This window comes from Aulonocara stuartgranti (assembly GCF_965226115.1).
Source record: "Aulonocara stuartgranti genome assembly, chromosome: 5".
Classification (NCBI taxonomy): Eukaryota; Metazoa; Chordata; class Actinopteri; order Cichliformes; family Cichlidae; genus Aulonocara; species Aulonocara stuartgranti.
Window position 1 is genome coordinate 9,871,262 of NC_138943.1, and position 17,713 is coordinate 9,888,974.

General features: G+C 38.8%; 1 protein-coding gene across 3 annotated transcripts in view; it reads right to left on the reverse strand.

Moving 5' to 3' along the window:
• Window positions 1-17,713, reverse strand: part of igsf21a (immunoglobin superfamily, member 21a) — a 186,248-nt gene that overhangs the window by 108,334 nt on the left and 60,201 nt on the right. For all 3 annotated transcript variants that reach the window (XM_082532144.1, XM_082532142.1, XM_082532143.1), the window contains one exon: window positions 13,345-13,457. Coding sequence is in view for 2 of the 3 variants with exons in the window: in XM_082532142.1 (XP_082388268.1) it covers window positions 13,345-13,457 (113 nt within the window). In the remaining variant the exon portion in view is untranslated. The remainder of the gene's footprint in view (window positions 1-13,344; window positions 13,458-17,713) is intronic.

Consider the following 17,713-nt stretch of genomic DNA (forward strand, 5'->3'; position numbering starts at 1 on the left):
AAACGAGGCTGGGTCTTCCAACATGACAATGATCCAAAACACACCGCCCGGGCAACAAAGGAGTGGCTCCGTAAGAAGCATTTGAAAGTCCTGGAGTGGCCTAGCCAGTCTCCAGACCTCAACCCCATAGAAAATCTGTGGCGGGAGTTGAAAGTCCGTGTTGCTCGGCGACAGCCCCAAAACATCACTGCTCTCGAGAAGATCTGCATGGAGGAATGGGCCAAAATACCAGCTACTGTGTGTGCAAACCTGGTAAAGACCTATAGTAAACGTTTGACCTCTGTTATTGCCAACAAAGGTTATGTTACAAAGTATTGAGTTGTATTTTTGTTATTGACCAAATACTTATTTTCCACCCTGATTTACGAATAAATTCTTTACAAATCCTACCATGTGGATTCATGGATTTTTTTTCACATTCTGTCTCTCACAGTTGAAGTGTACCTCTGGTGCAAATTACTGACCTCTGTCATCATTTTAGGTGGGGGAACTTCCACAATCGGTGGCTGACTAAATACTTTTTTGCCCCACTGTAACAGTTAATACTGTTTTCCAACCAACATCAGACCAAAGCAAATAGTATAGATTTGCCCGTGACACACTGTATAATATATATCTCAAATGAAACTCTATAATGTAACAGCAGGATGTCATTAATTCTACTGTCACGTGGAGAAAATACCTCAGTAAAATTAATGACCTCACAAGGTCTTTTTTGCATACAAACAGTTGTTGAATTCTCTGATTAATTAGATGCAAAGTATGCTTTTTATAGATACCTGGGGAGCTCTGGGACATGGTAACAGCGAGGAGGTATTATGCTTCCATTGCATTGCTGAATCAAAATTTCCTATTGTTGCCTCTGTCACTAGCAGCACAGGCTCTCTGACAGGCACAAGAATGATCAGTCTCTATTGTTGCTATTAGCATTTGTGGATAACAAAAGAGACTCATCCTGTAGTTTGCTGACATGAAGTGTGTAATTATCATTCTGTGTATAACAGGCTGCTTATTTGCCCTAGTGACATCCTCAAAGGGAAGGTTGCTGTGCAGTGATCCATATCACCTTATCTCCCATTCCCCTGGGGGGCACCACATTTGGCATGGAGCAGCAGGCTAATAACGATGACAGAGGTTTGTACCACCGTTTAAAGAGGTGCATCTTTTTTTTTTTCAACAGTGGAGCATGTGTAACCATCTTTAAAGTAAAATGCAACTGATGTCCTTTAACATAGGTCAGTTACTCTGCTGTAGAAACCTTAAACCTTAAACTTTGGCTCAGCCAAAACAGTATACATAGAAAAGTTCAAATTCAACTATACTGGTAATAATAATGTATCTGAAAAAACTCACATTTAACATCTAATCTTGGTACAACTGCATTGAGCTGAAGATACAGAATTAGAAAAGACAATCAACATATCAGGAACGTAATAGCCCTAATGTGCATTTTGGAAAATGTTAAACTGCGTGGAAATGTGGTATCAAGTAATTACTTGGACTAATGATTGCAAAATTTATTATTAGACTGCATATGGCTCTAGTGGACCTATTTGAAACACAAATTGATTTTTCAACAACGTAAAAAGATTATATTTTAGTGTCTAAACAAATGTAAAATTCTTCTTTCTGATAGACAAAGGTTGAACCCAAGCACATAAGCAAGATGAAGGCAGGGTAATGCTCAGTCAGTCATTTTAATGGTATTATACACTCAAGCAGTTTACAAAGTAAAACAATAAAGTACTGCTGGGTAGGGATAACTGACTAAATAACACTTTGGGCATAAGCCCCATTAACATAAAAGCCACTAATAATAAATCTCTTCTATCTAACAATACTATGTGCACAGATGTAACAGGTAGACTTAAAGATAACCATCAAAAGTGATGCAGAGTAACCTGAATATTGGCTACAAACAGTATCAGACAAATAGAGAGTTTGCTATTGTTTAACAAGTAGGTAAATTCTCCCAGGTGCAGAATTATCCTGTGGGGAGATTTAGTGGATGATGGAAGCAATGTTATTTGCTCTCCAGGCTAGAGCCAAATCAGCACCATGGACAGAAGCCAGGAAAGCCCTTTGGCACAAACCTTAGAGCAGCACCATGGCCAGAGGTTTTGATAGAGATCTGTACTACTTTGTTGATGAAGCTTGTAATGCATGCAAAGATTTATGAATTTCTCAGTTCCGCAGAGCATGGCTAAATACAAAGATGAAAAGACTGTTAAAACATATGTAGAAAAGTACCGCGTTTAGCCAAGATACCAGCCACTCAAAGTACCCTGAATAGAAATCTATAGGCCATTTCCCCCAATGCCAAAGACGGTGACTGCACTGCCCTTAACCCCCTAAACAAATTAACGCTAATAAAGACCACAGCTGAGGTTCACGATAGCTTCAGCTTTGTAGTGGCAGATAAAGGGACATCTATTCAATATTGTAGTAAAAATGCAAGTAGATGTGCTTTTTCCTTCTTACTTTTCATGGCTAAGCATGAATTATAAAATACAGCATATGTTCAGTGCTGTGGTGGCATGCATGGAAGACATATTATGAACATATTATGGCTCAACTGCATGGATTTGGATTAAGTATGTTTTTTTTTCTTTGTTGTATTTTGTTTTGCTTTATTTTGTGTTTTAGTCAAAAATAACTGCTCCGAAACTGGAACAGTATCTCTAAAAAGAATATGTTACTGAAGGAAACACTGGGTACTGCTTTTATTTTCTTCAAGAAACTTTTGTCTGCACTACCAATTTTTTTACAATTATTTTCATAAATTCTACCTTAGATAGACAGGCAGATGAACAGAGAGATTAACAAAAAGGCATACAGATAGCACACACACAATCATATACACGTCAATGGATGAGTGAAAAGGGAAGTTTTTGAACCTACACAATTACACTTGGGGATTAAACAGTTGGAAGTCAGGCACCCAATAACCCCACAGGAGTGTGCTGTGCGTACGCACTCTGTGAGCTCTCTTCTGAACTCAGAGATTCCAGTTGCCCAGGCAACCCTGTCTTGAAGGTTTTAAACTCAGTTTTAACATATGATGCCTCCTGTGTCTCTTCTCAGTCAAGAAAGCGGATTATTGGCTAGAAAAACGCTCTTTTTTTTAGTCAAGTATCTGGTTAAATACATCCGACAGTAAACCAACTGACACACTGCCCTCAGGTAATGTGCTACCTATATTTCTTGCCTGGCTGTGACAAGAGATAAGTCATTTGCATTGCTATTGTATTGTGCTTTAACACTGTCAGCAGCTTTAATGGGATTTGTCAAATGCTGGCCACGAGTAAATCTTGAAAAGACTAAGAGAAGCAGTGTAAGAGGTATTAGAATAAAGTGCTCAGAGTCAGCGCAGGAAGTGCTCTGCTATTAATTGTGAACACATTTCTTGCTACAAGTTAGATTGTATAGTTGTAGCCTGGTCAGTACTTTTCTTTCTGCAGATCGAATTCTATATTGCTAAATATAAACATCATGTTCCCCTCTAAGCAACTAAGCAAAGGCAGCTGGCCTATGTCCAAACACAGCTGGCAACACTACTGTAGACTTGTACATTTCTGTGCTGTTAAGATAATGACAGCATGTCAAGATGGAAATCTAAGTAGGTATATATAAATGACTTTCTCAATAAAAAATAAAAATGAAATCATTTTTTAAAAAATGAGCACACATTTGTAGAATGGGGAATATCTTTTAAAAAGTCGTGTTTTATAGTCTTTTTTAAAAATCTTTCAGAGAGAGTGGACTGGCTTACTGAAGGAAACCACTTGATGCAACCATAGCAACAAATCGTCCTATCTAACAAAATAGTGTCATTGTTCTATTAAGTACTCTAGAATATGAATATATTTCAGTCAAATAAAATGGTGCATAGCAAAACAGAAATGATTTCAGACAGTCCTGTGCTTGACAAACAAAAGACTCTACATGGAATATAAGCACGAGACATGGCAAAACCTTTTCTCTTAATCCTGAGCTACTAACCTCAACTTTAAACTACTTCTTTGCTTTCTCATAAACTAATTAATTCATTAATTGATTAAAATATGTAAGAATGGACAGCAGTCCGCCATGTTACCCCACCATCTTGAATCCAGTTGCTCAGATAATTCTAAGCAACTGGATTTTGCCTAATTACATTTTATGTACATGGCTAGCCACATACGCAGTGCACCAAAGGCGAAGGAGAACCAATCTAATTTTGCATTGCACAACATTTTAATTTGTGTCTACACCTTCAGACTCAAGATATTAAGGATCACACCTATGTTATCCCATTTGAGAAGGGTCCCCTTCATCGAAGAAGTGAGAACACAAAGGAAAGAGACAGCTTGAATGGCATCTTAATAAAATGTCACCCTGTCACCTCAAGCATCAGGGTCCAACATAAAAATGTGAATAAACCTGTTTATTTATTCCTGATATTATCAGAAGAGGGCAGCACGGTGGCATGGTGGTTAGCACTGTTGCCGCACAGCAAGAAGGTCCTGAGTTCAATTCCACCATCAGTCTTTCTGTGTGGAGTTTGCATGTTCTCCCCGTGTTTGCGTGGGTTCTCTCCGGGTACTCCGGCTTCCTCCCACCGTCCAAAGACATGCAGCTTGTGGGGATAGGTTAATTGAATAATCCAAATTGCCACTAGGTGTGAATGTGAGTGTGAATGGTTGTCTGTCCCTATGTGTTAGCCCTGCCTTTCGCCCTATGACAGCTGGGATAGGCTTCAGCGACCCTGAAAAGGATAAGCGGAAGCGAATGGATGGATGGATTATCAGAAGATTACAGATGTGATGCTTATAATATGGATATAGGCTAATATTACGCTACTAAGTTTAGCATTGAGTGTCCTAAAAATTACACATACCTTCAGTTTTATTACACTCTGACATCATATGAGTGTTTATTCACTGTGGCAGTCCACCAATGTTAGATCCACTTCAAAGACAGTTTTACTAATGCTGGCTAACAGGAGCACTTATTGACAAAAAAGGATCAGAATATCCTAAACAACTCACTTCAGTCCCCAAACAAATGGTTGACACAATCATCATCATCATAATCTATTTATATAGCACTTTAAAAACACAATCGTAGCTATTCACTTCTCTTGTACAGTTTTTGGTTTAATATCTTGCTCATTTTGAATCTTTATGCTCCATTTGCTGCTGGAATGCATGAATTTCCCCAATCAGGATCAATAAGGGATTTTTATTGTATTCTATTTACAGTTACATCTGAGTCATAAGTTGAGTAAAAAAGCTTCCAGGTATATCATAACAATGCTTTTTTGCCTGGAAAGAACTTACAGATTTGTTTATGTGTTCTACACAGAAGTCATACGTTTTCTTATGTTTTTGAAATGATGAGCTACAGTCTGGTCTACAAGGGTTGATTTTAAGCATTCAAACAAATTGAAACAGCTGCAGTAGTTAACAACAATTTTCATTTTGGATATCAGTTGTATCCTTATATATGTGCATACAATATGCCAATGCTGTAGTGTGCTGTAGCAAAAAAAAACAACTGACTTGAGATGGTCTGAGTAAAATCTGTGGTGGCAGATGGCTTAATTAAAATTTGACAAGCATTCAGTGGTCGTTAGCTGATGACTGAAATTTACGAATGCCTTTGGTTATTGTCCTTTCGTGATCTGCTAGGGCTCCAACACAAATAATACAACACACACACTAAAAAAAAAGGAAATCCACCCTCATATATTTTTCCACTTCCAAAGTAACTTCAATTAAATTACAAGATACAGATGGAAACTTTTTCAAAACTTTCTCTCTAGAACTGAATATTGTCATATCTGTCATATGTTTTTGGACCCTTACGCCAAGTGAAGTCCAAAATCCTGGTGGTTTCGTCATCCTGCTCTCGTCCCTTGCTCCTACTTTGAGCACCACTTTTCTTTCCTTTCTTTTTCCTCTAGCTTGCTAAACATAATGTTTATTGTTGCTGTGCTTACAAACTCTTGTACAGCACAGCACATTTCCACAAATGACAAAGAGCAAGATCAGCAAGTATGAGTAATATACTTCTCAGCATGCCCCCTGCCATTCAATTTTCAATTCAATTCAATTCAATTTAATTTATATAGCGCCAAATCACAACAAAAGTAGCCTCCAAAAACCTTTTAGAAAAGGCAGCCAGTTTTGATCAAAGGAGTGTAAAAATATTGAATAAATATTTGCAGGTAAAATTAATTTCATAACAAAAAATAAATAAAGTTGCAACATAGAATTGAGACTTAGTTATGCAGATAGTTATGTCGACTGGGCTCAACCTACCTCCTGTGCAGCTGCCTTTGATTACACTATGGCTCATGACACACAGTGTTCAAAAAATGGTTATTAAGCTAATCAACAGTTTACAGAAAACCAGTGTTACAAGCTAATTATACTTAAAATCGCGTTTCATATTTTTGTTGTAACGTTGCACATTTATGGACAATTTGATGATTGCTTGCTAACAATTTGAAAACATTTCTGCCTTTATGCTTAGAAATTTCCTCTGCACAATAAAACTATAAAAGCCAAAGTACTGCAAGTATAAAGTTTCAGCTTTTTTTTAAACAAAAAAGTTGATAAAGTCTACAGGAATATTTGAATGGCAACCACAAGTTTCATAAAAAGCTCAACTTTGCTGGAGTTTGTGAAATCTAAATCTAAATAAATCCAAGTTACATTTGGCAAAATAATCACCTCAACATTTGGAGATTAGATTCTAGTTTCTTGTGTAATTTGTTGTCAAAAAAGAATAGAATAATGTATAAATTTTTAACATGAATAAAATGAAATCTCTTTGCGTACACTAATGATCTTGAATCGAAATATTCCACTACATGGACACAGCTAATGATAGAAATTAGAGTAGCAGTTCAGCAAGCTGACAGGTCAGTGGTAAATTAGGGAAGCATTTTAGGGAAGATACTTGTGATGGTGAGAGAGAAGATCCCAGAAGAACTATGCCAAGGAGAGGGGAGGCTTGTGTAATGGGTAGAATGAGGGGTGAGTGGACAGGATAGAGACAGGTGATCCTGCTATTAAAATTACAAGGGGAATTCAACAGGCAGGCACAACTTGTTACACAACCACTAGTATGGTACCCATTGGGAGATGTCCCATATGTACTATATGTATTCATTAAAATGACATAAATTAAAGTAACTGCAGCATTAGATGAACTCGCAGAATTGTGTCAGCGCTCCAAAGAGGGCCCACCCATCATTACTATTACGTATGCTGTTAAAGCAGAAAAGAGAGCTTGATGGTATTACATATCCTCAGTTTTTAATCTGTGGCCTGCCAGCATTCACTACTCACTAAAAACATTCATGTGGCCTGTAGCGCATTATCGTACACACTTGAGAGGCTCTCATTTATTTGCTCTTGAAGCATTAGCTGCAGGGCTATAGCACATCCATTACTGAAGACTGGTTTTGCTCTCTTGCATTCAACACCCTGTTTGTGTCTGTCATCTTGAGTAAACTAAAATGAGAGTATTATAAGGGATTCTATCCATAAACGATCATTATTAAAGATACGAGTGGGAGGCATAAAAGGAAGCGGGGGTGAAAATGTTTTATTTAGCCTTTTTTTGATGATTGAAGTTGTTTTTGTGCCTGAAATCTATTTTCAACATCTAATTTTTTCATGTCTACCCATCTGCATGTTTTTAATGGTGCATCGGAAAATCTACGCAACATGCATAATCAGGTAGACTCTGCAGACTCTAGGGAAATTACCTCAATGAGGGGAATATGGAGTTTTTAGAACTATTAGGCACCATTAACAATAGTGATAATATATTCACTGAAAAACTGGTATGATTAAGGGGAAGTATAACACCAACCAGCCTAATTAAACCACTTAATAAACTCCTGTCCTGAGACATAGTCTAAGACCAGAAGTCAGCCTAATAGATATAATAATTGAAAAAACAATAACATATGAATAAATGTGAATAAACAGTATCACTGATGCAGAAGCAGATAAATGCACATTTAAACAGAGAAGGTAATTTATATTAGGGAGGGTGGCAATGTGTTTGTTATTTTAAGAAGCTCTTCCATTAAAAGATCCCTGTTCATGAAATCAAGACAGGGCCCGGGATACTTGCAGAAGACTTTCTTAAGTTTAAGAGTTTTGCTTTCTTGTTGAATTAAGATATTAAAAATGTTGCATGTTTTGTCCTTTAGCCATAAAGAATTTTTCTCAAACTTAAATGATTTGATGTCATGTGAATAAACTTTATTATTAGGGGATAAGACAAATACAAAATATTTTATATAAAAGAAACACATAGCAATTCATATAAAATACATTTATTTTACCTTGCTGTATATACGGTTGAGAATTTGAGTTAGCATGCCTTGAAAGGTCCTCGAAAATAATGAGGTTCGTCTTTAACACAGGTATGCTAATAAGGCATGCTAATTCTGACTGTAGCGTGGAGGCGTTATGCTGAAAAAAAATCCTCAAACAGAATATGATGTGACCTAATATCATAAATAAAAATAAGCTACCTTCAGCTGTTCCCTCTTCACAAAGGGTCATTACAGCAGATAGCTCCACATATTTCATTTACTTTTACAACACACGCTCTTCTTGACACGAACCCCAAGGGATTTGTGTTTCCTCCCATGATCAAAACGGTGAGCTTTCACTTGTTAGTGAAAAGTGTAAACCACCTCACTGTGGAGCCACTTAGCATCACAAATGAACATCAGTGAAATATTCAGCTTATTCAGGACTCCCTGTGATTGGCTGAGCTTTGATTACGAGTATTCCCAAGGTGAGTATCAACCCCAGTTTCATTTGAACAGGAGGTAAAATGGGAAGTCAACAGTATTTAGTCAAATAAAAGGCAGAGATTAAAGAAACTTTGGCAGCCAAGTGGGTAATTGATTTATAATTTATCAACGGTTGTGCTGAGCAGTGGCCTCCGGAGAGCTGAGGTTGATTTCTGTTGATTTCCCCATGAGAACACTTAATATGGGCAGCTCTTTTCTCTCAGTGGTTATTTAAAGTACAGCTATCAATAGACACTGCAGAAATCTGAAAGAATGTAAGCAATGCTCCCCAAATTCTGCTTGATTAAATTAAATTGTCACAGCAATGAAGGTGATCTATGATAGCAAGGTGAATGTGTAAAGTGCCATAAATCTCTTTGTCCTACCTTGAAAGGTCAGCATTTGCTCAGATGAGCCCAGAGATACTGTCTTATTCCACAATAATAAAAGTGAGAAAGCAGAAGCTGCTCAAAAGACACACTTCCTGCCTAAGCAATAAACTGCTGCTTGGTCATTAATGAATAGTGTTGCAGCTTAGGTTTGGGAAGAGGGGGGGGGGGGGGTGAAACCAAGGTGAATATCACTACAATATCACTACAATATCACTACAATGCTGTACTGTACATTACAGACTCTTCAAATACACTCAGAATGACCCAACAGAGACTGCATACCTCAGTAACAGAGTGGGGTTTTTGGATACTTTAAATTGTACAAATTCAAGCTCACATTTTTAATAACCAGTTTATTTGACAGATAAACAATAGTAAATGTGGACCCAGAGTACTGACTGTATCATTTAGGGGGATTTTTAACCTTTCCATTACACACTGTGTGGAAAATGTATCTCCTATGCCACATAATTAATATTATAGTTGCTCGCTTAAATATTTCATTTGAAGGACATTTTATCAGTTCTGTCCAGATTTGTACAGATAGAGGGATAGACATAATTTAAGGGGGGAAAAAATCCATAAAAATTATGCATTATAGGTTCAACTATCCTGACATCCATCTGTCCATTTATTTTTTGGGGCTATCCTGTGGGAGCAGCAGCCTAAGCAGAGGAACCCACATTTCCCTCTCCCCAGCCGCCAGCTGAATGTGTCCTGGGTCTCTCCAGTGTGTCCTGGGTCTGCACCGGGGCCTCCTTCTGGTGGGACATACAAGGCACACCTCACCCAAAGGGAGGTTACGTCTCATTCCTGCAACTTCCCACTCAGATGTGAACTGCACTAGTGTGAGCTGGAGGTCACTGCCTAATTAAGCCAACAGAACCACATTATCTACCAAAGAAGAAATTAGATTCTGAGGCCACCAAAGTAAAATGTTTCTTTCCATAAAAATTCTGAACAAAATTTGTGACAAAGGGCAGTCCTGGCAACAGTCCAACACCCACCTGGAACGTGTCTGACTTACTGCCAGCAACGTGGACAAAGCTCCTGCAACACTCGTACAGGGACCATATGGCTCGTAGCAACTGGCCAGACACCCAATACTGCCGAAGCACCCCCATAGGGGGATGCAGTTGAATGCCTTCTTCAAGTCCACAAAACACATATAGACTGTTTGGGCAAACTCCCACGCATCCTCAATTATCCTCGAGAAGATAAAGAGCTCAGTGTTCCATGACTAAGACAAAAACTGAGGTTCAACTAACGGAAGAACTCAATTCCGGCACCCTGGTACACCCAGCAAGGGTGAGGAGTGTGATACCCTGTAGTTGGAGCACACCCTGTGCCCCCCCTATTAAAAAAGGGAACCACCACCCCAGGCACTGTCCCAGATGTCCACACAATGTTGCAGAGGTGTGTCAACCAAGACAGCCCTACAACATTCAGAGCCTTTAGGAACTCAGGGTGAGCCTTGTCCACCCTAGGGCCTGGCCACCAAGGAGCTGTTTAACTACCTCAGTGACCTTGCCCTCAGTGATGGACGAGTCATCCTCCTTGTCCGTGGACTCTCCTTCCAATCCCTTTGTCAGTGGGATTAATAGGTTCTCGAAGTGTTCCTTCCAAACTTCAACTATATACTCAGTTTAAGTCAGTAGCACTCCACCTCCAATGACCACCGCTTTCCCCTCCTGAGTGTTTGCCAGAATTGCTTTGAGGCAATCCGAACGGCTTTTTTCATGGCCTACCCAAAATTCTCCCACACCCGAGTTGTTACTTCAGCTACCACCTAAACTCGTTCCATCAGCTGGCTCCGAAATACCACAGGCAAACCAAGCCTGATAGGACTCCTTCTTCAGCTTGACACTGTCCACCATCTGGTTCAGAGATTACCAGCACAACAGGCACCAGCCACGTTGTGGCCACAGTTCCTTGTAGCTTCCTCTGCAATGGAGGTGCAGAACACGGCCCACTTGGACTCAGTGTCTCTAGGCTCCCTTGGAATAATTCCAAAGTTTTGAAGGTGTGGGTAGTTCAAGATCTTGCCTCTGCCTGACGTTCCCAGTGTACTCTCACTATACGTTTAGGTGGAGGATGCTGGAGAGACCACATCCAACTCACCACCAGGTGAGTTGAAAGCTCCGCTCCTCTCTTCACCTAAGTGGCCAGAATATACGGCGGCAGATACAATGATACCATTGCAAAATCGATCATCGACCTCCAAACGAGAGTGACCTGGTGCTACTTGGACATCCTTTTGTTGGAACATGGTGTTCATTATGGACAATCTGTGGTTTACACAGAAGTCCAATAACAAAACGTCACTCAGGTTCAGATCAGGCAGGATGTTCCTCCCAATCACACCCCTGGAGGTCTCATTGTCATTGCCCATGTGACCACTGAAGTCTTACAGTAGGACGAGGGAGTCACCAGACGGAGCACCGTCAAGCACCCCACTCACTGATCCAAATAAAACTCGGTACTCTGAACTATCATTTGGTGCATATGTGCAAACAGTCAGGACCTGTTCCCCAACCTGATGGTGTAGAAAAGCAACCCTTTTGTTCACCACAAGCCCAGGGGATACAAGAGTGCCCACCCCTTCCCGTTGCCTTTTACCAAGGGCAATTCCAGACTGGATCAGAGTCCAACAGGTCTCTCTGGACTGGTTCCAGAAACCAAGTTTGGGGTGAGTCAAACTAAATAGCCTGTATCGCTCAACCTGAATTACTACCTCAGGCTCCTTCCTGAGCAGAGAGGTGACGTGTCAGAATTGCAAACCTCTATACCAGGGGATGGGACCGCCAGGGGCTACACCCCTGACTACTGCCTGACACACATTGCACCAGGCCCCTATGGTGCTTCTTGCAGCTGGTGGGCCTACAGGAGGGTGAGTCCATGGCACATCTCAAGGCTGCACCCAGTTGGGCAAACTATATTGACATTTAGTTAAATATTGCTTAAGCTTAGGAAATGCTTTATACATATATTTTCCTATAGTCAGTACAACAACTCTAGTGTTGACATCTTTAATTTTCAGACGTTGAGCTTACAAGAATCCATCATTTTCTATTAGTACATACAACGCTGTCTCTTGGAAATGCTGTTTATTTGCAGCTTATGGTGAGCGGCCTAACCTTTAACTCATTCACTGCCAGCCATTGGCAGTGAATGAGTTAAACCCATTGACTCATTCACTGCAATTGACGGCTATAGACGTCAATGGCAGTGAATGAGTTAACTGTAAATTCAGTAGAATCCTCCTTAAAGCAAGACCTATTTTAAATAAAGTGAAGGGAGTCGTGCTCATACAATAATAACGGCATCCCCCTGCATTTGTTTTGAAAACAGATCAGTCATTAAAGTGCATCAAAGACACCATAAATGACACAATGCAGAGCAATAATGCATTTTAATGAAGACCCTCAAGCTAGAATGATAAGATTTCAGGGTCTGCAATTTGCCTGTACTGCATTATACAAAATCCGATCACCAGAAAAGTCATTAATGTAAAAAGTCGGACACTTTCACAAAGCAAATCTGTATAGCTCTCAAGAATTACTGGAGAGTTTTTGGCTTAAAGAAAAATGGTCGGGCAAGAATGTGATGGCGGCAGCTGCTACTGCTTTCCATTTTAAGTGCTTATCAGTGACTCACTTGAAGTGAGACAAATTTCATCTCTTTCAACTGTAACATTTTGCAGATTTGCTTTACTTCAATACAGAACTTTAAAACATATAAACCATTATAGTGGACATACAAGGGCTTTTTGTTTTTTCTCCTTCAACAGCTACCTAATTATAAGCAGCACTTAGGCAGTGTATCACACCAACTGGGATTTTAATAACTGTTGAGTCACCAGCTGTGAACTATTAAGAAATGATGGTGATGACCACCAGATTGAGAAATCAAATTCTGAGCAACATCCAGTGATGCCTCTCATACAGCTGGCTCAAATCATAGCTTGTTTTCTAACAACTGCGGTTTGACAGCACATGGTTGTTCTAACACAGCCATAAACCTGTGATGTGACTACTGGCATTGACCTCCTTGAAATGACAAATGGCTAGAAATAACACAAACAAATGCTCCAGAAAGCAACTCATGCTTAATGGCTTTGAAACTGTAGAAAGGTTTACTCACCCTATACCAAACAATCTCACGCAGCCTTCCATCAGTTTTGAAGTTACACTTGAGAGTAACAGTCTCACCAACAACAACAGGAGGCAGGGGCTCTATGGAAACTGTCAAATATCCTGAAAAAAGAGAATGGAAACAAAAACTTTTAGTACAGTAACATACGATAACTACACCTTTTCTGAAACAGTATATAATTTAGTGGTTCTTTTCTTCTTCTTTTTTCTTTAGCAAAGAACTCAGTAGTGTAGAATTAATAGATTCACTCTGGGGGAAAAAGTCATGTTTTATCCTATACAGAGAAAAGAACATGTTACCATGCATCCCTTCATTGATAGTTACATAAGTCACGGGTTTACAGATTAAATCAAACAAATGAGCTACAGTGCAACTTCTTTTAACTGACTTACCATACTGCAGGTTTGCCAAGAAGTTGTCTATTTGATTCTTGCATTATTATTTTCATTGGATTTATCCAGCACATTTGGTTGTGCAATGTGTTTCAAGCTTTTCACCAGTTATTTTTTTAAGTTGTTTGCCCTTGAATACACATCCTCCTTCAACCTCTAATAGAAGCAAAGCTATTTCAGCAGCATCATGACAATGAATAGTTGGTAAAGAACATGATGGAAAATGTCAGGCACAACATGGGCAATGCTGCCATTGCTTCTGATAGGGCGGGCTGATAATCCATATACAATAAAGTTTTTTTCTTACACTTCAGAATCACAAAATATACTATCTAATTTGTTCCATGCAGTATGCAACCTCAAGCTGCCTAAATTTATTGTAATTGAAGATTAAATGAAAGCTGCTGTGATAAAAAGTCAACAACACACAACAAAAAAAAGCTACGTACACACAGAAAAACAACAAACGCAAAACGAGAAAAATCTAAGAAAAAGTAACTGCCAAATACAAGGTCAAACTCTTCAGAGATGAATGCTTTATTGTGCCTGATCATCAGCCCTTTGCGCACAAAAAAAAAATCACACAGAGCTGCAGTTTCACAATTCAACACACACACACGGTGATAACAGAACAGCACATCAGCATACGTGAGATTATATCGCCCAAATAAAAATGGAGTGATACAAAGGCAATTACCTGGTGATAATGAGAAGACCTGAGAAAAAATAAATACATCCAAAAACTGTCGGGGGGTGGGAGACTAACGACTGAAGGAAAGGATATTTGTACTAAAAGGGTTAACTGAATCAAAAAGAATTTATTATAGCTATATACAATCCTAAAAGATATAGTATTTAGTTTATGCATTAGCAATAATCTCTTTACATCTGGCTAAGGCAAAATGAAGCAGTTAGTAGGCTCATTTCCAATGACAGACAAGCTACCCTCTGCTCAACATATCACCAGCGTCAGCACATCCAGTATTTAATGAGGGAATTATATCTCAGAAAACAGATGGATATAAAAGTGAAAATATAAAACTGAATAAAATGGCACTTAATGGCCAATATTTCTATATAATATTGACACACTGACATAACTAACAGCATATTAAGGACATTAGTGTTTTACAGAATTCCCCAGGTGATCAGTGTAAGAAATGGACAACTGCAGAGACGTGTAGCATGAACAGTCCACCGTAGGTACCTAATTATAGGATGAAAAAGCACTTTTTGTGCTTCCGTGCTGGGAAAATAGTGATCAGAGGCAGAATGTTTTTTCAATATCCATCTCACTCACTTGTGAGTATATCTCAGAAATCCATTTCATTTTTAAGGACTGCACATAAATATGCTCACGGTCTTGTGCAAAGAATGTAATTTTGTCATATCACCTCCACCGGTCACGACAGATGGCCACCCCCTCCCTTAACCTGGTTCTGCCACAATGGAAATTTAGATATTTAGAACTGATTTATAAAATGATGATTGTTTCTCCGAGGATGTTAAAGGTGGTAAGTAAATGACATTCACAAATATAAGTGAAATTCACAACCACCAGACATTGCATTAGACCATAAAGCATATCAAACTAAAACCAAAACAAATAGACATGTCAGCCATGCCTCCACTTGCTTTTGGTATATCATCTGCCAGAAAGCTTAGGGACACTACAGCCAAAGAAAAGAAAAAAGAAATCTCCTGCCAAAACCATCACAACCATTAGCCCACACTAGCATTATAAAATATCATACACTGAATGGCCATAACACAATACAATAAGCCAACTGATTTTAGGCCCACCATTGTGATGAGAGTCTTTACTGCTGTTCTGCTGCTCTCCTCTGGTTTATACACAATGAAGAAAACAAGGGAGAGCAGTTCACACTGAGCTGAAATTAAACAAGTGTACATAAATTAAAATAAATAAATTTCCTTTTTAATATTTAGATTTTTTGGGTGCGCTGACTCTAGTACGAACTCTACCATCTCCCTGCTATTTTCTGCAACCTTTTGTAAATACCAGAAGAGCAAGATACTGAACAGAGAAGCTCTGACTACAACACACACAGAGGAGTATTTCATTTTCTATAGTACACTGCCTGGCTTTTTTGTTTTATTCTATGATGAACCAAATGTTTTCAATTTGCCAAAACTCTAAACTGCAGAGTTTTTTAGGCCAGTTCAAAAACTCAACTACTATGAAATCCGGCCGTTGTAATAGATGCAATACACAGTTTACCGTTCCCTTCCCTGAATAAGACATCATACATGGTAGCATATGTTGCTCTAAAACTTTTCAGAACAGTCTAGTCTGGAGGACCCGGTGTCCATTTTTTAAAAACAGCATTTAAATTTTTTGATTTTTCTGACCACAGAACAGCTTATCACTTTGTCTCAGTCCATTTTAAATGGGCTATGTCCCAGAGAAGACAGCAGCATTTCTGGATGTTCTTTTTCTCTGCATAATAGCTTTAACCTGCATTTGTGAATGGCACAGTGAACTGCATTCACAGGCAGTAATTTCTGGAAGTATTCCTGAGCTCTTGCAGTGATTTCCATCACAGAATCATGACTGATTTTAATGTGATGTTGGGCCCAGAGATCACTGATTTTTGGCCTTGACCCTTGAGGATGGAGATTGCTCCAGATTCTTGCATACTTTTGATATTATGTACTGTACTTGATTAGATATTTCTTCACAATTTTTACAATTTCACAATGAGCAACATTATTCTGAAATGGTTTGCAGCTGGCAGATGCTGTTTTCGCAGACTGATTAACCTTGTCCATCTTTAAGAAACCCTGCCTCCCTGAATGCCTTTTTGTTCTCCAATCAAGTTACTGACCTGTTGCCAGTTAAACCAATTAGCTTCAAAATATTTCTTTTTAGTACCAATTACCTTCCCAGTCTTTTGTTATGTTCCAACATTTGTGAGTTCTACTGTCAAAATCAACATGAGCTAATATTTTATTCTTAAAATAGTACGCTTTCTCAATTTGATATAGTTTCTCATACTGTGAATAAAAGTACGGGTTTATGAGACTTCGAGTCTTTATTTTATGTCTTGATTTAGATTGTAAAAAACCTTCAAACTGTGTATCCATTAAAGAAACTGTCATGGAAGTCAAATTACATCATATATAAGCCAACATGACACAACCAACATGATAGGATGAACACGGGGACATTATAGGTGAGCCATGTGTTTCAGTAATTCTGTGCAAAACTTTACTAGAAATCCTTGGTTCTTGGTGGCATACTCGTGTTCTCCTCCAATATAGAGTCATGTGAAAAGAAAGAACAACCTTACTGCTTTCACAGGAGTTAAGAGGGAAAGTAGCAGCCAGGTGCCAATTGAAAGCCCGTGGTAAGTCTTTAAGAGAGCTGTGCATAAACAAATACCCACAAACTTGAATAGACTGAAGAGGAGTAAAGAAGACTGAATCAAAATTCAAGCAGAGTGAGGTGAGACTGATAAGGTCACACAGAAAACAATTATTTCAAGTTATTTCTGCTAGATGTGCTACAGGATATTCAAACATGCGGTGTCCTTAGTTTTTCATAGGACTACATAGAGTCCTGTTTTCTTTTTACGTTTGTTTCATGTGACTGTAGTTGCTATCTTGTTCACCATGATTCACCTCAGCTTGTTTGCCACAGTTTAGATGACAACGTGATAATCTTTCGAGTATTCCTTTGATAAAACTACACTGCATCTCACTACTTCTCCAAAAAGCATAATTGCTCTAAAACACTATCTCGAACACTGGAAAACATGAATTCCTATAAATATGTAATAGGTAATAGGTAAAAGTACATAAAACTGACATACGTATAGTACATTAAAGAAATGTAAGATGTATCGTCACTGGTAGACTCAGCTGTCTCGCATGTCAGTGCACCTAGATATGCTTATTAAGGAATCTTAATTTAATCAGCAGGCTGAAGAGACCTTCTCTCC